The sequence below is a fragment of the Carassius carassius genome, chromosome 31, assembly GCF_963082965.1.
Source record: "Carassius carassius chromosome 31, fCarCar2.1, whole genome shotgun sequence".
Lineage (NCBI taxonomy): Eukaryota > Metazoa > Chordata > Actinopteri > Cypriniformes > Cyprinidae > Carassius > Carassius carassius.
Window position 1 is genome coordinate 13,906,345 of NC_081785.1, and position 22,791 is coordinate 13,929,135.

Consider the following 22,791-nt stretch of genomic DNA (forward strand, 5'->3'; position numbering starts at 1 on the left):
AGTGAATTTATTCAGTCGCAGACTCGCAGAATGACTGAACAGGAAACGTTTCAGACACGCGCTCCACTTCACTTTATTATCAGGTGCAAGTTAAGCGAGCGCGGACGGTCCTGTGCTCAAAGGCGGTGCGCGCTTCCTTTGTGCGTATCCTTTCATATCAAACTGCGAAATAAACTATATACAAGCAGTGTCGTGGTCAGTTAATTCATGGAATTACCAAAAAAGGTGATTAAAGCTGACTTAAACTGTGCATGCATGTAATATATTTTATATATATTATATACAGGAAATATTTATATGCACGTCTAGAAATCAGCCCAGCACTGTCTCACTCATCTAACACATCCTATTTAACTTGTCAGTTCGTGTTTATTTGAGCACTTCTGTCAGTGAACGCCGCCTGCAAAACACTAAAAATAAATATCAAAGAAATAATGCTTATTTACGCTACAGGAAAGTAGCCTAATAAGAAAGTTAAATACACCCTGTCTAACGGACGCGAGCGACGCAGCGTGACAAAATACTCATTATAATCAGTGATGCTACACTGGATGCAGCACAACACGACATGATAAATCCCCCGTCCGGTCTGTGAGGTACTGACACTGAGTTCAAATGTCCTGTATAGACATTAGACAGACTAAACCTGTCGCATTGCGGTTGTTGCGTCTGGCTTACTTTTCCGCCACCAAGCAAGCTAGCTAACTCCTCATCTGTCTGCGCTCTCTTTAAAATAGGAATCATTGCCATATTTCTTGTTACCATCTTTTATTTATCGCTGTCTCGTTTGTATTTGGCCAGTTTGGAGAAAGCCTCACCAAACCTGACCAGCCAGCGTTTGCGATCACGAGAACTTGTGCAAACGCTGATGGGTGACATGAATGCAGATGACTTCAGATCGGTGAGGTGGTATTTGCTTTCCCAACATGATCCATCGCCCAACACTAAATTAATTTGCTGAATGTATAAACTGTATTTTCCTGCGCTCAAATCTGCCAATCTAAAGGAAACGCTGTGTTTGAGGTAATTTGTTAATTACCATAGACTTAGAATTTGCAACTATTACAGTTATTACACTTATATACAAAACTTTGTATTATGTTTGTGACGTCACATGCACTACTGCCGGTGGCAGTAGACAACTGCGGTAGCAACCGACCACAGTGGTGACGCGGTTGTCACGGCAACTGTCACAGCCCTACTATAAACAGTCAAGTCAAGTTGAGTTTTATTGTTATTCTGCTATATGTGTGGATATACAGTGGAACGAAATGTCATGCCTCACAGGACCGGAGGACAGGAGGGTTGGGAGGAATAGGTGAGATGTTACAGGAGGTAGGGGGTTTGTGTGGGGTTTCAGAGGAGGGCGGGGTGATTTGAGTTCATGGCTCTCACAGCCTGGGGGAAAAAGCTGTTGAGCAGTCTGGCGGAGCGGGCTTTGATGCTCCGATACAGCCTTCCTGATGGTAGGAGCTGGAAGAGACTGTGGGATGGAGGGGTGGGGTCCTTCACGATACTGTTGGCTTTGCTGGAGCATCCTGTAAGGAAAATATCCAGGATGGAGGGGAGAGGGGCACAGATGATTTTTGCAACTGTGCTCACTGTCCGCTGGAGGTTCTTGTGGTCTGCTGCACTACAGTTCCTGTACCAGACAGTGATGCAGCTGGTCAGCACGCTTTCTATGGTGCCCCTGTAGAATGTGGTGAGGATGGGTGGAGGGAGACTTTTCAGCTGGCAGAGAAAGTGTAAGTACTGTCGTGCCTTCTTGGAGAGTGACATGGTGTTGGTGGTCCCGGTGAGATCCTCTGTGATTTGCACCCCCAGGAATTTAGTGCTGCCGACTCTCTCTACAGTCAAGCTGTCGATGGTCAGGTCAACAGAGTTTCTCCTAAAGTCCATCACAACCTCCCTTGTCTTACTCACATTGAGGGACAGGTTGTTAGTGCCACACCATTCAGCCAGCTGTGCCACTTCCTCACTGTAGTGCGATTCATCGCTGTTGCTGATGAGACCTACCACAGTTGTGTCATCCGCAAACTTGATGAACTTGGCAGTGCAGTCGTGGGTCAGCGGCGTGAAGAGCAGTGGGCTGAGCACACAGTCTTGTGGAGCACCTGTGCTCAGTGTGGTAGTGCTCGAGGTGTTGTGGCCGACATGGACTGACTGAGGTCTTCCAGTTAGAAAGTCCAGGATCCAATTACAAAGGGAGGCATTTAGGCCCAGCAAGTTTAGTTTATTAATGAGCTGTTGTGGGATTGTTGTGTTGAATGATAAGCTGAAGTCAATGAACAGCATTCTAACATAGGAGTCTTTATTCTCTTGGTGGTTAAGAGCCAGGTGGAGGGTGGAGGAAATTGCATCGTCTGTAGAGCAGTTTGGACGGTATTCAAACTGGAGTGGATCAAATGTGTTGGGTAGGCTGGTTTTGATGTTGTGCATGACTAACCTCTCAAAGCACTTCATCATGATTGGAGCCAGTGCTATGGGACGGTAGTCGTTTAGGTGATTTCTTTGGTATCGTCATAATTGCTGTGGATTTGAGACACGTGGGAACCAGTGAAGGGCAGGTCAATTATAAACAACCCGCAGCCGACCGATGTTTTAAACTAACCCGCCCACAGAGAAAGAAGAAGAAAATATTGTACCTGACCCGCATTTTTTAAAAGTAGTAAATGCGTCGCCCCTTTATATTAATTTAATTACTTAAATAGACTATAGCCTAAAGCATAATAAGCGTTATGACCGCACACATAAGGCTTGCCACCGGTTAAATTAATGATTATGAATGTGTTTAAATTAACAAGGACTCATTTAATTGTTTAGTAATAAACTGGTGTTTTCTGTGTCGCTGCAAAGATGAAGTTGACCATGAGGACTCGCCATGAACACCAGAGAGAAATGCACATTTCATATGGATTACATATTCACAGAGTAGCCTATTTATTTTGGTTTGAATATGTTTGTTTAAAAGTAGACATTTCAAGCTTTCTGTAATATATTGCCTATATTTATTTTTAAACCCACCGACTAAAAGATTAAGACACTACCTGACCCAAAATATCACCCAAAGTTTCTACAGCTTTTTTCTTAGCCATTTCAGAATCAGGAAAAATGACTGGGGCAAACCTGTTACTGCAGTCGGTAGAGCGATATGAATGAGTGTGATGTACGGCATGATAAATGATCATCACTTCTGCTGCCCAAACTTTGTCAGCCTGTGGGTCATTTGGTTTATTGAAAAACGATTGCACTGATTTGCATGTTTATTGATGATGCGCTTTTTTTCTGTGGTACTCACATGAACCATGTCGCTTCACGTCGTATTCTTCACCATGTCCCACTGAAAAACTGCTTTTGCATAAAATGCAAAAATCTCTCTCTGCTTTGCCATCTACAGTTCTGAACCAAGAGTAGGCTATGCTAACTAACGCTTTTATTGCTCTCCTCTGAACTATTGGACCTAGTTAACAGTACGCTTATGGTAGTATCCGTGTATTTATTAGGCAGGGTCGAATGAAAAAGCGGGACAGATGCTCAAAAAGAAAGAGGCGGGACAAAGGGTAAAATTGCTGTGCAGTACAACAAAGCGGGACAGGTGGTCACTCTATTCGCGCCAGTTATTCAGCCAATAAAGTGTAGGCCTATGTATTTCTCAATTGTGTCTAGTACTATATAAATTACAAAGGTATGTCAAACGACCCGACTGACCGTGACCCGAATACCATGAAAAATATTTTTGGATGACTCGTTTGGGTGACCGCAGGCACCCGCTCATTTCGGATCAACCTGCGCATCACTGGTGGAGACGACTGCCTGGCTCAACGAGCTGTTGAAGATATCTGTTACGACATCTGTCAGCTGTACAGCACAGTCTTTCAGTACATGGCTAGGTATGTTGTTGGGACCCGCGGCCTTGCGTGGGTTAATCCTAGATAGAGTCTTCCTTACATCGGCTGGAGACAGACAGAGCACCTGGTCGTTGGGGAGGTGTGGGCAGTTTTTCTGCATGTCAAACCATGAATAAAAGAGGTTGAGTTTATCCGGGAGGGATGTGTCGTCATCACAGCCCTATGGCAAGGGCTTGTAGTCAGTGATGGTCTGAATGGCTTGCCACAGGCTCCACGTGTCTCTGGTGTCTGTGAAGTGATTGATTTTTTTTGTTGAGCATATGACTGTTTTGCATTTTTCATGCCACATGACAGATTGGCTCTTGCTGCTTTGAGGGCTGCTTTGTCTTCTGATCTGAATGCTTCATCTCTGGTCTTTAGCAGCCCACGAACCTCTGCTATCATCCACGGTTTCTGGTTTGCATGTGTGGTGATTGTCTTGGTGACTGTCATATCATCATTGCACTTTTTGATACAAGCAGTCACTGTGTACTCCTGCAGTTCTGTGTGGTTGTTGTAGGTGGCTGCCTCTTCAGCAAAAGCGCAACAAAAACAAATAAATAATAAAAAATTAAACATGACAGAGTAAACAGAAACATGTACAAATGTCTCAGTATTTCGATAGTTTTAATAGTTCTCAGTATTTCAAAAATTGCATTAGAGAATCAGAATCAGAAAGAGCTTTATTGCCAAGTATGCTTGCGCATACAAGGAATTTGTTTTAGTGACATAAGCTTCCAGTAAACAGAGACAACAACACACAGACAAAAAAAAAAAAAAAAAAAAAATTTTACAGGAGAATTACACATTGGCTAATAAATAAGTGTATAAACAATTGTGCTATAAATGATAATGGAATAGGATTGAGTGAGATGCAGGAATGTTCTAGGATGGAGGGGTAACAAATAAATATAAGGATATTGCACATTTTTGCATAAGCATAAGTTTAAGTGGGAAACATTTAACTGTTCATGAGGTAGATTGCCTGGGGGAAGAAACTATTCTTGTGCCTTGCTGTTCTTGTATTTGCGGCTCTGAGGCGCCGGCCAGATGGCAAAAGTTCAAAGATGGGGTGACTTGGATGTGAGGGATCCAGAGTGATTTTCTGAGTCCTTTTCCTCACTCTGGATGTGAACAGTTCTTGGAGGGTGGGCAGGGGAGCACCAATAATCCTTTCAGCAGTCCGAACAGTTCTCTGTAGTCTTCTGATATCTGATTTTGTAGCTGAACCAAACCAGACAGTAATTGAAGTACACAAGACTGACTCAATGACGGCTGAGTAGAACTGTTTCAGCAGCTCCTGTGGCAGGTTAAACTTCCTCAGCTGGCGAAGGAAGTACAACCTTTGTTGGGCTTTTTTCACAATGGAGCCAATGTGATTGTCCCACTTCAGGTCCTGAGAGATGGTGGTTCCCAGGAATCTGAATGACTCCACTGCAGCCACAGTGCTGTTCATGATGGTGAGTGGGGAAAGTGCAGGGGGGTTTCAACTAAAGTCCACAGTCATCTCCACTGTTTTGTGCGTGTTCAGCTCCAGGTTGTTAAGACTGCACCAGACAGCCAGCTGCTCAACCTCCTGTCTGTAAGCAGACTCGTCACCGTCCTGGATGAGGCCGATGACTGTAGTGTCGTCTGCAAACTTCAGGAGCTTGACAGAGGGGTCTTTAGAGGTGCAGTCGTTGGTGTACAGGGAGAAGAGCAGAGGGGAGAGAACACATCCCTGAGGGGCACCAGTGTTGGTGGAGCAGCTGTTTGACATGAATTTCCCCAGTCTCACTAACTGTTGCCTATCTGTCAGAAAGCTGGTGATCCACTGACAGATAGAGCTAGGAACAGAGAGCTGGGTCAGTTTGGTCTGGAGGGTTGTTGGGATGATGGTGTTGAAAGCCGAACTAAAGTCCACAAACAGGATCCTCACATAAGTCCCTGTTTTGTCCAGATGTTGCAGGATGAAGTGCAATGCCATGTTGATTGCATCATCCACGGACCTGTTTGCTCGGTACGCAAACTGCAGGGGGTCCAGTAAGGGTCCAGTGATGTCCTTCAGATAAGCCAGAACCAGTTTTTCAAACGACTTCATGACCACAGACGTTAGAGCCACAGGTCTGTAGTCGTTAAGTCCTGTTATCTTGGGTTTCTTTGGAATGGGGATTATGGTGGAGCGTTTGAAGCAGGAAGCAGAGATCTGTTGAAGATCTGTGAAAAGATGGGGGCCAGCTGGTCAGCACAGATTTTCAGACAGGCTGGTGTAACGCCATCTGGGCCTGGTGCTTTTCTTCTTTTGTTTTTCTTGAAGACCTGGCGCACATCATCTTCACAGATTTGAAGAGCAGGAGGTATGGAGAGGGGGATTGCAGGAGGTGTTAATGGTTGTGTAGGGAGATGGTCAGAGTGGGTGTTGGGGGTTTCAAATCTACAATAAAACTCATTCAGGTCGTTAGCAAGTCATTGATTAGCCTCAGTGCAAGGGGATGGTGTCTTGTAGTTTGTGATGGCTCTCAGTCCTCTCCAAACTGAAGTAGAGTCGTTGGAAGTAAACTGGTCTTCCAACTTTTTAGCGTAGGTCTTTTTAGCCGCTCTAATCTCTTTGTTCAGTGTGTTCCTGGCCTGATTGTACAAGACCCTGTCCCCATTTCTGTAGGCATCCTCTTTGGCCTGACGAAGGTGTCTGAGTTTTACTGTAAACCATGGCTTATCATTGTTGAATGTTAAATAAGTCCTGGTAGGAATGCATATATCCTCACAGAAACTAATATAGGATGTTACAGTCTCTGTGAGTTCGTCCAGATCGGTGGTAGCAGCTTCAAAAACGCTCCAGTCTGTGATGTCAAAGCAAGATTGTAAATCCTGCTCTGTTTCGCTGGTCCATCTCTTCACAGTCTTTACTACAGGTTTAGTGATATGCATCCTTTATTGTGGTGTAACAGTGATCCAGTATATTACTGTCTCTGGTGGGACAGGTAACATGCTGTCTGTATTTTGGCAGTTCACGGGAGAGATTGGCTTTATTAAAGTCCCCAAGAATGATTAAAACAGAGTCCGAGTGTTGTTGTTCTGTGTCTGTGATCTGATCAGCGAATTTCTGTAAAGCTGAGCTCACATGCGCTTGAGGAGGAATGTAAACACTAACCAGAATGAACGAGTGAAACTCCCGCGGCGAATAGAACGGCTTGCAGTTGATAAACTGCGTTTCTAGATAAGGACAGCACATCTTCTTTAACACAGTTACATCTGTACACCACCGTTCATTGATGTAAAAGCATGTCCCGCCGCCGCGCGATTTCCCCGTTGATTCTGCTTCGCGGTCCGCTCTGAACAGCTGAAAGCCCGGCAGATGGAGTGCGCTGTCCGGTACGGCGTCATTCAGCCAGGTTTCCGTGAAACACAGAGCAGCAGAGTGAGAGAAATCCTTATTTGTTGTAATAGACCACCCTTTGATATAAACAACATTTCTCCATCCTCCCTTTCAAAAGTTAAATTTTATAACTTGCATTCAAGACCCTATCAAAATAGACCTGCAGTGCAAACCATTTTCAGGTCACTACCCACCAGCTGAGAACCACTGTGATCTACAGGCTATTTTCAACTGCACATCCACTACATAGTTTTCCAAATTATTAATTGGTAACCATTTTTGCAAACATCTTCAGTCACAAAACTTTCCATGATCCCTCTCTTGCATTTGAATATTTTCCAGCTTTTAGCCTTTTTATCTCTCAAAGATTAGAGCAAAGTTGTTTTAAGATTAAGCATTCCATAGAAAGCATACTGTGTATTTGAATCCTAATATTGCAATGAATAAATGTTTAGGATAGCATATCTCACAAAAGCATTTTCCTGAAGTTTATGTATTATGTATAACAATGGTGTGATGTGACCTTGTTTCTGGTAGAGAGAGAGAGAGAGAGAGAGAGAGAGAGAGCACAGCCGCTAGGATTAAAGCAACATGCACTTAAATGCAGATTAATTTCATTATTACTTGTGCACAGCACTCTAATCTGAAAATGTAAGATGTTGGTAAACAATTTGGTTTTAAGAGACTAGTAACTGACAAGGCCAAGAGCTCAGTATAAATGAAATGGCAGATTTAAAAGACTTAATGGACTCTAATTCATTATCAGTTCTTGTTCCATAATGTGAACTCAGGTTGTAGATATTTCACAAGAAAGAAATGCCTCTGACCTTTTCCACTAAAATGATTATGTTTCAATCTAATTATAGGACATTTGGTTGCATGTGAGTAATACGAAGTTGTTACAAATAATTTTGCTTCTAGAGAATCAGCTAATATTATGGATTTTCGGTCTATATCGGTTCAGGAGTTCTCTTACGAGAGCTCTCTCGTACTGCGTCTTAGCTAAGACGCTACGGGAAAAGTCTCTTTTCACGAAATACTGAAGCAAAAAATTATCCTTAATTTTGTATTTTTGTAAAGCGCATTTGCAGCAGTACACAGCCATAGGCGAGACGGCTCTTTCGCTCATTGGCTTGTTCTGCGGCAACTGCACAGCCTATCGAGCGCGGGCTGATGCAACATCAGACCAATAAGGGCGCTTCGCGCCCTTCTTGCCACTTCCCGCCGAAACGGGTGTGGCCCAACCTATAAAAGGAGCTCGAAAAGGCTGACTCACCTGATTTTTCATCTCTTCAGCGAAGCTCACGCATCGCTGGATCACGGAGGAAGCAAGCGCCGTCTGAGAAAGCACATCAGCAGGACGAGCCATTCTGAAGCTGCTGGCATCGCCGCCTTCCACTGCCGTTCCTGCTGCGCTATCCGGCGCCTATATCCTTTCAATCCTGTTATATCCAAGCTGTTCTTTATGTGTGTGTGTGTTCGCCCTGCGACACACACTCGTAAAAGAGCTCGCGTCTTTTTTAAGATGCCATCCTACGTCATCTGTGTCTCCTGCCTGGGTGAAGATCATGCAGCGCTCGCGCTCGCTGACGGCGGATGCCCCCATTGCGAGCTGTTGCCATGGTGACTCTGAGGACTCGCCTGGCCTTTTTCTCTGAGCCTGCATTCTCCGCTGCGCTGAGGCCGTAAAAGCATCGCTTCCAGCGGATTCTGGAACCGTCTTCAGCTCAACCGAGCTCGCCGGTTCGCCCTGCTTCACAGGCCCCCCCTGCATCGCTTCCCGGTGGGCAGCGCCCGCTGTTTGCCGGCGCGTCGTCCGAGGAAGTCGATCTCAGGGCCGCGTCGGGGGAAGAGGACACGCGCTCTCTGCTAGCTTCGGGCAGTGAGGGCTGGGCGAGCTCCGAGGATCTCGCGCCTTCTGCTCAGAAGCCCAGCAGACGAGCTGACATCGAGAAGGAGCTTTGCTCCAGCGCCCCCCCTCTCGTTCCCGGCTGGATGGTATTTCCCTTTCGGATGAGCGTACTTCTCAAAGCCCGCCTCATTTCTTCCTGAGCTTCACGAAGAGGTGGCGAAGGCTTGGAACGCTCCATATTCAGCACGAACTCGTTCGTCTGTCTCACTAGCATTCTCCACACTGATGATGCTAAAACAGGAACTACCACTCACTTCCGCCGGTGGAATAGGCGATAGCGACGCACCTTTGTCCGCCCTCTGCTGGACGGCGGCAAAAGCGGTGTTGCCATCTAAAGCCTGCTGTGTGACGCTGCGTCGGCACTACTAACGATGGCTGCTTCATCGAAGCGCAGGTGTACGAGTTCCACTGTGGCCGAGCTCTCACCCAAGCGCGCCGCTGTTTCAGTTCCAGGAATTGTGACTGTCTCAGCGTTTTCTGCAATGGGCAAGCCTGCACAGTTGCCCGCTTGCCTGCACACAAAAGCCGTTATCACAACAGCTTCAGCAACGCAGCTCGAGACCCCCGTTCTCGCTCTACCAGCCGTCGCCCCGCGCCGCGGGGATCGCGGCAGAGGATTACGGTGAGGCCGGGAGCCCCGAAGCCATCCTAGGAAAGCCATCTATGCATGCTGCATGACGCTGCGTCGGCACTACACACGATGGCTGCTTCATCGAAGCGCCGGTGTACGAGTTCCGCTGTGGCCGGGCTCTCACCTAAGCGCGCCGCTGTTTCAGTTCCAGAGATTGTGACTGTTTCAGCGTTTTTTGCAATGCGCAAGCCTGTACGGTTGCCCGCTTGCCTGCACATGAAAACCGTTATCACAGCTACCCAGATATTTCCCGGAAAAGGTGTAATTTCTGGTGTCCCGGCCACGGCCGATGGTGCTATAAATGTAGTGACGATGCCCACTGCTCAGTGCCCATCTCCACATATAAGCACAGCCCTTCACACAGGGCTTGCGCCCATAAAAGCGACTCAAGTCGATCACGCGCACTACATAGTAGACGTGCCCACTCCTCATTGCCCACAATCACTATGTCACACGCGTCATGTGGTTTCTGTAAAAACGAAACCCGTGCACGTTCGTCCGGCCACGGCCGATGGTGCTATAAATGTAGTGACGAAGCCCACTCCTCAGTGCCCATCTCCACATGTAAGCACAGCCCTGCACACAGGGCCTGCGCCCATAAAAGCGACTCAAGTCGATCGCGCACACTGCATAGTAAGCGTGCCCACCCCTCAGTGCCCACAATACTATGTCACAGGCGTCATGTGGTTTCTGTAAAAAACAAAACCCATGCACGCTCGTCCGGCCATGGCCGATGGTGCTATAAATGCAGTGACGATGCCCACTCCTCAGTGCCCATCTCCACATGTAAGCACAGCCCTGCACACAGGGCTCGCGCACATAAGATCGACACAGATCGGTCGAGCGCGCCGCATAGTAAACGTGCCCACTCCCCAGTGCCCACATACACTATGTCACATACGGCGCGTGGCTTCTGTAAAAACGAGGCCCGTGCACGTACGCTCTGCACAGGCAGACAGCGAGTTGAAAGTGGTAAATGTGCACATATGCAGCCCACTGTTACTCGCAGACATATCGAGTCCCACGGGACCTGCTCAGCCTTCCCCCAGTCGGTTAAGCGCCGGGACGGGGTCGAGGAGGAGCGATCTGCCCGCTGTGATCAGCGCGCTCCCCGCCTCAAATGCGCAGCACACCCGAGCGCCGCCGTTGCCCGGTCAACAGAGCGCGCTTCGCATCCAGCCCTTAGCCATTCATGCAGATGCATGGTCAGCGCTTCCAGGGGTTTCGGATTGGGTGCTAGGCATTATAAAGAGAGGCTACTCGCTACAGCTTTTTTTTTCGACGCGCGCTGAAAAGTCAAAACACTACGTTTCACTACTTTGAAACTACGGTCAAAACAGAAGTAGCACACATACTTCGGGCCGAAATATCAAGACTGTTGAGCAAAGGGGCTGTAGAGCCTGTGTCTCAAGCTCAAAGCGGGGGGGGGGGGGGTCTGTACAGCAGATTCTTTCTGGTGCCCAAGAGAGACGGGGGTCTCAGGCCCATACTGGATCTAAGACAGCTGGACAAGGCATTGATGAAACCCAGTTTCAAAATGCTTACGACCAGGAAACTCCTCGCGCAGATTCGCAGAGGGGACTGGTTCATGTCAATAGATCTGAGGGACGCGTATTTTCAAATACAGATAGCGTCAAACCACAGGCGATATTTGAGATTCGCCTTCGAGGGCCAGGCATACCAGTTTACAGTCCTCCGTGGCTCCTCGTACGTTTACGAGGTGCATGGATGCAGCGCTCGCTCCTCTCAGACTCAGAGGCATACGAGTGCTGAATTATTTGGACGACTGGCTGGTTCTGGCCCGATCACGAGCGGAGCTCGTGAACCACAGGGCCGTTTTACTCGATCACCTCAAGAAGCTCGGCCTCAGTGTCAATTGGGCGAAGAGTTTGCTGAACCCCAGTCAGACGATCCTGTTTCTGGGTATAGTTCTGAACTCGTGTTCCATGACGGCGCGGCTGTCACCACAGCGCGCGATGGGCATTCAGCGCGCAGCGAGTTCTTTCCGCTGCGGCGCGACCGTGTCGCTCAAACACTGTCAAAAGATGCTGGGTCTCATGGCCTCAGCGTCTCCGGTTCTGCGGCTGGGCCTGCTCCGCATGCGCCCCCTGCAGTTCTGGCTGAAGGCTCGGGTGCTGCGCAGAGCGTGGGCGTCTGGCCGGCTGCATTTCAAGGTCGATCAGAGCTGTGTTGCGGCTCTAGCACCTTGGACAGCGAACGGCTGGTACCGATCAGGTGTAAGCCTGGGGACTTCCCCGAGTGTGAGAATGGTGTCGACGGACGCCTCCACTTCGGGATGGGGAGCGCTGCTCGAAGGCAGACCGTCCTTTGGCCTATGGTCAGAACGGGAAAAGCTCCATCATATCAACTGCCTGGAAACACTGGCAGTGGAGAACGCGCTGACGCGCTTTTGTCCCCATATCAAGGATCACCACGTCGTAGTCCGTGCGGACAACATGTCCGTGGTGTCCTACATAAATCGCCAGGGCGGTCTCGGGTCCCGAAACCTGTGCAGGCTGACGGAACGCCTCCTGGTTTGGGCTCAGCGCAACGTGCGCTCGCTGAGAGCAGTGCATGTGCCTGGACTGCAGAATCTGGGTCCAGACAGGCTGTCCAGAGGCAATGTTCCTACGGGCGAATGGTCTCTACACCCGCAAACAGTCTGGCTGTTGTGGGAGAGATTTGGCATGGCGGAGGTGGACCTCTTTGCGTCCCACGAAAACGCTCACTGCCCCGCGTTCTTTTCCAAGAACGAAAGCGTGCTGTCACGGAGATGGCCGTGCTGCCCGCTTTATGCGTTCCCTCCCGTTTCCCTCCTTCCGCAGGTGATAGAACGGGTGAGAGAAACGAGATGTTCAATACTGCTTGTAGCACCTCTTTGGAAGAACCAACCATGGTTCCCAGATTTGATGCAGTTAGCAGATGTCGCCCCGTGGCCGGTACCGTAGAGGAGGGACCTCCTCTCGCAGGCCAGGGGCTCGATTTGGCACCCTCAACCGGAGTTGTGGTCCCTCCATGTGTGGGCGCTCAACGGTTACCCGCTGATCTCGCAGTGGGAGTGCTAAACAGCTCGAGGTTATTCACCCCTTAGTTGTGAGGTGACGGAGGTCCTCTCCTTCCTACAGGAGCTGTTGGATAAGGGCAGAGCCCCATCCACGCTCAAAGTTTATGTGGCGGCCATCGCGGCGTTTTCTGAAACGGCGTCTGGTCAGTCAATAGGAAGGAACGATTTAGTCATCCGGCTCCTCAGAGGAGCTAGGAGGCTGAATCCTCCCAGACCTCCGTCAGTCCCTATGTGGGACCTCGCGGCGGTTTTGGAGGCCACGAAGGGTCCCCCTTTTGAGCCTATCCAATCGGTTAGCCTTCAGCATCTGTCGTTCAAGACAGTATTCTTGTTGGCTCTCGCTTCTGTGAAGCGTGTGGGTGATTTGCACGCGCTCTCGGTGAGCCAGTCGTGCTTGGAGTTTGGGCCCAATGACTCAAGGGCCATACTCAAACCTAGGCACGGTTATGTGCCGAAATCCCTCAACACACCGTTTCGGGCTCAGGTTATTGCCCTGTCTGCCCTGCCGGTGTCAGGGGAGGATGTCAGGGGCCTTTAGTGCCCGTTGGGTGTCAGAGCACACTCCACAAGAGGTGTCGCCTCGTCGTGGGCGTGGTCTACTGGGATCTCCTTGCAGGATATATGTATGGCGGCAGGTTGGACCTCGCCGTCTACATTTATCAGGTTCTATAACCTGGAGGTCCCCGCCTTGCAAGCAAGGCTGTTGTCGGTATAGTCGAATCAGGGCCCAGAGGGGAATTCTGAGTTCACGAGCGCTATGCGCTGCCGACTGTTATATGGGCAGTATTGCGTATGACCCGCATTGCCACATTGGTCAGGCCTTGCCTCGGCTGTGTGATGTCATATTGCCGCATCTACGGATGCTGCTAGATATAGGACGGAGGGCTTTTTCCCTTTTCTGTCCTGGACTCTCTGTGAGTCCCTCAGGTGACTGTGCACTGTGAATCCTGGGCGTTGCTTTAGGTTTATTGGTGTGTGATCCCTGCGCGCACGGCGTTTTACATTGGGTTCCCGTAGCGTCTTAGCTAAGACGCAGTACGAGAGAGCTCTCGTAAGAGAACGTACTCGGTTACTAAACGTAACCTCGGTTCTCTCTAGAAGAGCGAACGAGTACTGCGTTCTCTGCCGTGCGCACGATTCACTCTGGTTCGCTTCGGCGATGAAATAAATCAGGTGAGTCAGCCTTTTCGAGCTCCTTTTAGAGGTTGGGCCACACCCGTTTCGGCGGGAAGTGGCAAGAAGGGCGCGAAGCGCCCTTATTGGTCTGATGTTGCATCAGCCCGCGCTCGATAGGCTGTGCAGTTGCCGCAGAACAAGCCAATGAGCGAACGAGCCGTCTCGCCTATGGCTGTGTACTGCTGCAAATGCGCTTTACAAAAATACAAAATTAAGGATACTTTTTTGCTTCAGTATTTCGTGAAAAGAGACTTTTCCCGTAGCGTCTTAGCTAAGACGCAGTACTCGTTCGCTCTTCTAGAGAGAACCGAGGTTACGTTTAGTAACCGAGTACGTTATCCATTACTGATGTGGTAAACCACATTTGTGAAGGTTAGATATCATTTATAGGCTATTAGTCATAGACTGATAATACACATAAAAAATTTAATAGAAAGAAGAATCTCTTATAGTTCGTGCAAGAGGCTTTTTACTATGCATTTCCAATTGTTCTGCATTAAATGCATCTCTCGAACTTGAAAAATAAACAGTGGTAGTCACGTTCTTGCATGGAGGTCAGTTATGGTGCTGAGTCAGCCTTCTGTGTGCTGGTCAACATCTCTCCATGCGCAGCTACCACCTCCATCCAGTCTGTTTCCTACATGGTTACTTGGACATACAATAATGTCAATCCACTGTTCAGGACTGTACAACTGCTAAAATCTATATAATTTTTGCTCAGAGAATTTATCAATTAATAATTATGAATAAAAACCAACACATTTATTTCCAGGATGTGCTCTGAATGCACTAGTGACAAATTACACACTGAAAGGTCCTGGCTGTAGTTTTGGAATATTGTAACACTATTCAAATATGATGTTATTTTGTAATGTCTTAAAAAGCAGAAAATCTCAGTGACCATTTACACAACGTTTTCAGCCAAAAATAGGAAACTTTTTATGTGTTTTGCCTGTTTGTTTACACGACAACTGTTTTTTGGGGTTTGAAAACCCATATATTTAAATAAAATAAAATAAAATAAAATAAAATTAATGCATTTAGCAGACGCTTTTATCCAAAGTGCATTCAGGCTATCAATTTCTACCTATCACGGGTTTCAAAGTGCAAGTTGAAAACGCCACAGTTATTGTTTCCGACATTTGCAGTACGTGTCGATTTTAAAGGCAAGCGTGAACAAACATACACAACAATGGCAAAGTATATGGTACTGTTGTTGCTGCTCAACAGTGGAGATGCATTATATACAACACATAATCGTCACTTCTCTACAGGTACTGTTTACTAACAAGGTGACAGCGCCAACTACAGACCTGGTATACGTAATATAGCGTTTTGGACGTTTTCACGAATATGTGTAAATATGAATCGCTTTGAAAACTTTGTCGTACATATGTGAAACTTTTTAGAAACTCAATGGAAAAACTTTTCAGTTTTTGACTACATCGTTGTCGTGTAAATGTAGCCTTAATGGATTTTAAGCAACAATCAGTTAAAGGGAGTAACGGGAGGCTACATCCTGACTATAGATTTTAAGCCCCCCATTAACACAGGAAGTTTATTGGATTTGAAAGCTAAAATCTCTTCCTGTTTTGTACTCAAAGGTTCTGGTTAGTGAATAAAGGAGGAGCTAATTGCGTTTCTTAGAGACAGAAAAGTGTGTTCTGCTTTCCTCTGTGAATGTTTGGCAAAATGTATGTCTGAGATCTATGTAAAATACATACATACATAATGCTAACAAAGAAAAGCGAAGGCTGGATTATATTAATGTAACAGGCACTTTCTCCGGTCTTTATTCAGTGGTGCTCTCTCCCATTGTTCTTTATTCAAACTATAAGCACCAACAATATGCATTCAATTTCCATATGAAAGATCTGCAGAGTGCAATACCATACATTTCTCAAGGTCACAGCATGTGTTGACAGTCAGATCAGGTTTTACTGCTTGAGATGCTGCTTGTTCCTTGTAGTGTCAGAATGTTGTTTCATCTTTCAGGTGACTGTTTCATTTGGTGTTGTCTGCATGATTTTTTTATGAAAATTTGTCCTGAAGGCCATTGACTCATACATTAACAACAGCTTCCAGACTGCCACGGTTATGGAAGCCTCTTTGTTGAATGAGCAGTGCAATCCAGTCCACAGTAAGCTCTTATAGGAAGACCATAAAAAAATAAAGAATGGTTGCATGTCTCAAATAAATTTGCCAGGTGACTTTACATTTGCTTTTGTTAAATGAAAATTTATGGCCATCTACAAATGAGTAAAAGTCACCTTAATGGATAGAATTGACTGTAACTGTCAAACCCCTGGACTCATTATGTGTATTTTTGCACCTCTGACCCAGTTTCTGTCTTCCATGGTTGGTTAATTTGATTCCAGGTGTGTCTACGTAGTTTCTTCCCCATGTGTTCCATGTCCCTGTTAATTTAGTCATTCCTCTCATCTGTGTTTCTCCAATTATCTTATGTAAGGTCCTAGTCTGTTCAGTCTGTTTTTGTTGGGTCTACAAGTCAGTATGTGTGTCTTCCTTCTGTGTTCCATGTTGGAATTACCCCTGTGTTGGATTAATAAAGATTCTCTGGATTATTCTCGACTCCGTGTTCCTTCCGGCACAGTAGCGTGACAGAAGACCCGACCAAAACCGTTTAAATTGTATGTCTCCCCTCCATTTGTTTTCTGGTTTTTCCTCCATTTTTTCTTTCCGTTGTGTTCATGGATCCCTTCCTTCGCCCAGAATTCCTCCTCCTCCTGCTGGAGCAGGAAGGATGTTCTCTCGAGGACCATATGAGGCAGTTCCTGTTGCTAACTAACATCATCAGCTACCTTTCTTCCGGCACAGTAGCATGACAGTAACCAGATTAGGGCTGGTTACAGTCAAAAAAAATTCAAATAAATTGGATTTCGAATACTTGTTGAATTTGTTGAAAATCCACACGTTTTATCATTTCAAAAAAAAAAAAAATCCAAACATTTTTGCATTCGATTTCTAGGTCTGCGTCAGCCATCAGTGGTGCACGAAATGCGACGACGATGTACGTGTCATTTCATTTTAATGCTTTTGTTAGCCTTCCAGTTGAACCCATTAGATGCGACGCTACCACGTTGTTCATTCAATATATTGTGGAAATCAAGAGCATCAGTGTGGAGATGTTGTTTTCAAAAATGAAACTAAGACGCTCACACAGAACGCATATTTATCAAATTTTCTAGAGGGACATTAAATCAGCGTTGCACTTGCGTCTCGCACAAAAGAGTGGCATGTTTAGAAAGCCATGAAAAATTAATGTAAGCTCAACTTTAAAAAAAACATGACTCAAGAATTTATGGCAGTTTTTCCCAAGCGGCAACCTCCCGCTCTCTCTCGTGAAGCCAATACGGAAGTGACTTAAACTGTAATTCGTCATCTGGCCGCTAGAGGCTGGCTGCAAAAGGGAGTCAATCCCACAGACTCCCCATGTTAAAATACCCAACTTTACAGCAGAAAAAAAACATTTACAGCCTGGTTTAAAATATGATTTATGTCTATATAGCTATTTTTGGCCTTCATGACAACTGTGAGAGGGGGTGAATTTTTTTATAACTCATCCAGTTAAATTATGTTAAGCCTTAAAGTTCTACATAATTAAGGGCGTGGCCACTTGAGTGACAGGTGGATTGCCGTTGCTCTCACCGCTGTCAGCTAGGTGGGCATGGCTTTAGCAACCAGCTCCCAACTTTTTGCCCATTTTCGATTATCCGGGAGTGACTCGCGGTGATGTGCTGCCAAGATGGCGACAGCCGCCTCCACCCACTTTTGGCTTCAAAAATGCTCTTTGGAAACCATTGTTTTTTTCCCATTCCCCTGTATCCCATGTTTTTAAATTAAGAAGGTAGCTTACTCTTTGTGATTGGTTTCGGTCCATTGTATTAAACTATACATATGGTGCTGTTTTTTTTCTATATGGTTTATAAACATTATTTTGAACATTATGCACTTTTTTTTCAAAGATATTTGTGTTATTTTATTACACTTTGAAGAAACGTGCATAATATTTGTTGAGAGAAGTCAAAAGCTTTTCCCCCAACTGAAATTATGCCTTTTAAATTCAAATATAATTCGAATTTCGATAATATTTATAATCACACCATATATATACTAAATTAACCTTAATGTACGCATGTAATATATGGCTAGACACTGTCATTATTCACAATAAATGAACATGTAAAAATAAAGTTTGGCTTTCAGTGCTGTTATTGCCTGAGTAACTGACACTTGGTTTTGATTGACAATGTTCTTGATTTAACTTTCTTTCATGTGATCCAGTCAGGGCCCAGAGATGACCAAAATGACTGACCTAGTTTTACACAGTATATTATGAACAGGGTTGTTGCTAAACATTTATGGGTGGCTTTATCTCATATTTATTAAAAATAAATAATTATTATAATATATTGATGATATACAGTATATATACTGTATATACACAATTACAAAATAATAAAATATAAATTATATTGATAAATGGCAATTAAACATCACTCGTTAAAAGCAGTATAGGTATATCAGACTATAAATAATAGTCTACAAGGTCTATGGATAAGGTTAGCCGTGCTTGAACACAGATTGACAGAGTTTTCCAATAGGAGTAGATCTTCTCAAACTGATTTCTCGGTGGCAAATCACCAGGCACAATTCTAATGGAGAGGTTCAAAGTGGATCTTTTTGCTTTTCTCTCTCCACAACCCCTTCTGGCACTGCCTGTTCTCTACAGATTTTATGAGGTTTTTAAAAAAAGACAGTTCACTCTCCTAATGTATCCTTATCCCTTGTTCCTTGCAGGCAGTGGCTATCTAAGGATAGCCTACCAGGAGAGGACAATGAAAAAACCTGGACTCATATATTATTGAAGGACAGAAGTGCCTTGACAGATATCATGACTCCTGGAGACCTTCTGGAAAAGAATCATAATAATTAATATCTCCTCTCTTGAAAGCTATGGACTGAGAAGTTGCCACAGAGTGAGATATTTCACATTTGTGAGTACCACATTTATTTCTATTTTAAATTATTAATTCAAGGCATTAAAAATATATAGTTATATATATTTTTTTAATTAGGGAAGGCATTTAAAAATATGTTGTGTCCAAATGTTTAAGACCACAGCTGACCCTGTTTACAAATGATCAGTGTCATAAATTTGATTATTGTCCTAGAACTAAAGTAGAATCAGAAATGCTTCTTATTCATTGAACATTATGACTTTGTTTTATTTTTTCAAATATTTTCAAATCATGTTGTCTTTTGAACCCCACTGCATTTAATCATACGTTTATTATATACTGTATGTCACATAAATTATAATTTTTGAGATGTATTTCCACACAATACGTTTTTAGATATAAACGCGTGACCATATGGGTAAAATGTCTTGTCCTAGTTTTCTCAGTTGCTGCTGGTTGTGCGTGATAGATGGTACCATATCTCCAGAGGCTGTAACTCTCTGAACCGTTAATTGAAAGTAATTTTAGATTTGTTCATGTCGAGTAAAGATTTTTACTTAATGGCATGCGAAAAAGATAGATGGTTTTAATATAGGTTAATTGAATCTTTTGTGAATCTTTTGCTCATTTGAGTGTATTGCAGTTATATAATCTATTATCTGGAAACTCACATAGCTGTTTGTCTGTTGTTTTCTTTTTTTACCTGCAGGCATGATGGTCTTGTTTCTAGTTTCAGCAGCTCTCATTTCAAACAGTTCCTCTCATGGAAACCTGACCACAGGTATATCATCTCCAGATATCTGTTTTTCATTCAAAATGATTTATAAACAGGCAGACACATAATCTGTACCCATAGAAATTTCCAAAGAATGTCTTGAATTGGAACGTGAAAATGCTTGTGTCACAAGGTGACGATCTTTAGGGGCGGAACCAAAATTCGGGAAGTTTGGGTTCCGCCCGGAAGTGTTTCCGCCCGGACCGGAAAAACAGAACACCGGAACTTCCGGTAGCGCCGTAAGAAGGAAAATCAGGGAATTCGATGCACCTGTGCCTAGTTAGGGACAGCGGATGGTGATTGGAGGATACGCTGGACAAGGCAGTACTTAAGGCCAAGTTATTTCACAGTCTGGGAAGCTCTTTTTGGTGTGTGTGAAGCACTGGGTTGTGCCCGTCTTGGTACGCTGCTGGTAGCTGTCTAACTCTCTCTCTCCCTCAGGCTGGAATTGTATGATTGTGACGACATCGCGAACCTTAAAGGTTGAGAAGTGAACAGATTATACGGCGAACTGAGACGACGTGAAAAAGGGGATTGGAAGTGGCATTGATGTGAGTACTAAGAGCCAGTCGAAAGTGCCCTGTATATTGACCTGGCGTTGTGTAGATCTCTCCAGGAGGAGGAGGGCGGCCCTACCCCTAATATAGTGTGGTGGGAGAGCCGAAGGAATACTTATTGAAGTAGTCATAACGACGACATCACTAGCTAGGCCGCATATTCCATCGCCAGATCCGAACCAAGCGAAGTGAAGGAAGACGGGTGTCCTTTCCGTACACTGAGTGTGGTGGGTGAGTCTTCGTGCTGTGAAAACCTATAATTTTGACGTGGTGTTGTATATTGCTGTGGGCTGCTGTGTATTGCCGTGTGTCCTGTCAGATAAACCCCCGCCTTCACGCACTTCGGCGTGGGAGGACAAGGAGATTGCTGGTCCTAGCCTAGTTCAGTACAGTATACGTTGTGAGCGTGCTTCAGATCTCCGGGGATAGCACGGTACGCTGTGTCCAGCCCAGAGGTGAAAGCCATCCAAAGCAGAGTAACTGTGTTTTGTGTCCAAGTTGATACCTGTGGAGAGGAAAGGAAAGAGAGTGAGTAACACAAGGAGAAACAGAGGAAACCTGTACTTACAGTACGCTGTGTTCAGCCCAGAGGTGAGAGCCATTCAAAGCAAACTAACGGTGCTATTGTGCCCAAGTTGATATCTGTGGAGAGAAAAGGAGAGAGAGGGAATAACACGAGGAGGAATAGAGCGGACCCTGTACTTACAGTACGCTGTGTCCAGCCCAGAGGTGAGAGCCATTTAAAGCAAACTAACTGTGCTATTGTGCCCAAGTTGATACCTGTGGAGAGAAAAGGAGAGAGAGGTGAATAACACGAGGAGGAATAGAGCGAACCCTGTACTTACAGTACGCTGTGTCCAGCCCAGAGGTGAGAGCCATTCAAAGCAAACTAACTGTGCTATTGTGCCCAAGTTGATACCTGTGGAGAGAAAAGGAGAGAGAGAGTGAATAACACGAGGAGGAATAGAGCGAACCCTGTACTTACAGTACGCTGTGTCCAGCCCAGAGGTGAGAGCCATTCAAAGCAAACTAACTGTGCTATTGTGCCCAAGTTGATACCTGTGGAGAGAAAAGGAGAGAGAGTGGGTAACACGAGGAGAGACTGAGGAAACCTGTACTTACGCCGCTGCCTGTGGAGAAAGAGAAAGCGAGTGAGCACCCAAGGAACGAACTGTGTGAACCAGTACTTACTGTGAGCTGTAATCAGCGAAGAGGTGAGAGCAAAACCAAGCTGAATTAACTGTGCCTGTGTGTCCCAGCCGTTGCCTGTGGAGAAAGAGAAAGAGCGTGAGCACCCAAGGAACGAACTGTGTGAATCAGTACTTACTGTGAGCTGTAATCAGCGAAGAGCCGTTACCTGTGGAGGAAGAGAAAGAGAGTGGGCACCTCGAGAACGAACTGTGGGAACCAGTACTTACCGTGAGCTGTATTCAGCGAAGAGGAGGAAGAAGGAAGGCGCTACGGATACCTAAGACTCAGGCCGGGGCCCGAGCCCCACGCCCCGGATCCCCGTGGCCCCCTTGCTCCCTGACCTCTTCCCGGCTATAGCCCAATCTGGAGGGCCGAGTCAGAGTTTAGTTTTAATTGCCCTTTCCCTATTCCCCAAGCTATTTTTAAATATTTAAATAAAGATTGTTTTATCACTTACTTGTTCTCGTGTTGTTTGGCCATTGGGTCGGGTTTGGGGACCTCCTCGAGGTGGAAGTTGAGAAGGGGTGTGGCTTAGTTAAAGCATAGCCAGCCCCTGGGTGTGACAGATTTGGCGTAGTCGGCAGGGTTTCCACCTCGAGTTGAGTAACCAAGGTCGTCCAATGACCGACAACGCGGGGCTTTCAGCCCAACCCCGTGCCATGCCCGTTTTTATGGGGAGCCCCTGGATTCAAAAATATGGGGGGACAGAATCCGAGGTACGATTGTCTGAATGGAAGGCTCAACTAGAGTACTTGGCCGACCTACAGGGCCTTAGTGCAGCCCAGCGGCTTCAATTTGTGTTAAACTCCCTGGATGGAGAAGCGCGGCGAGAGGTGCATGCCGCCCCCGAAGCCGTTAGAGCCAACGCCCAAACCGTGTTCCAGTTCCTCACTGAACAGTATGGTGACCACACCCCCGTAGCTGTCCTTCGCTCCCAGTTCTTCAATTGTAAGCAGGGCCCCCGCCAACCGATTAGAGCTTTCGCCCTGAGGTTGCGAGAGCAATTCGCCCGACTACAGACCCGTCGGGACCACGGGTTGGGAGATGGAGAGACTCTATTGCGGGACCAGTTTCTTCTGGGGTTGAAGGAGGGTCCGGTGAGACAGAGCCTACGTATCCAGTTTCGAAGGGACCCGGGTCTTACGTTCGAAGATCTGAAGAAAGAGGCACTGGCCCTGGAAGGTGATGAGACTGAGGTGAGTGGTTCCCCAGTGTGTGCGGTTGTCAGTGAAGTAGCACCAGCACAACCCGGAGGCCCTGA

General features: G+C 46.1%; 1 protein-coding gene across 1 annotated transcript in view; it reads left to right on the forward strand.

The window, feature by feature from the left end:
* Positions 1-22,791, forward strand: part of LOC132111609 (receptor-type tyrosine-protein phosphatase epsilon-like) — a 42,170-nt gene that overhangs the window by 4,772 nt on the left and 14,607 nt on the right. The window contains exons 2-3 of the mRNA XM_059519059.1: positions 18,847-19,043; positions 19,717-19,788. Of these exons, the coding sequence (XP_059375042.1) occupies positions 19,719-19,788 (70 nt within the window). The 5' untranslated portion in view covers positions 18,847-19,043; positions 19,717-19,718. The remainder of the gene's footprint in view (positions 1-18,846; positions 19,044-19,716; positions 19,789-22,791) is intronic.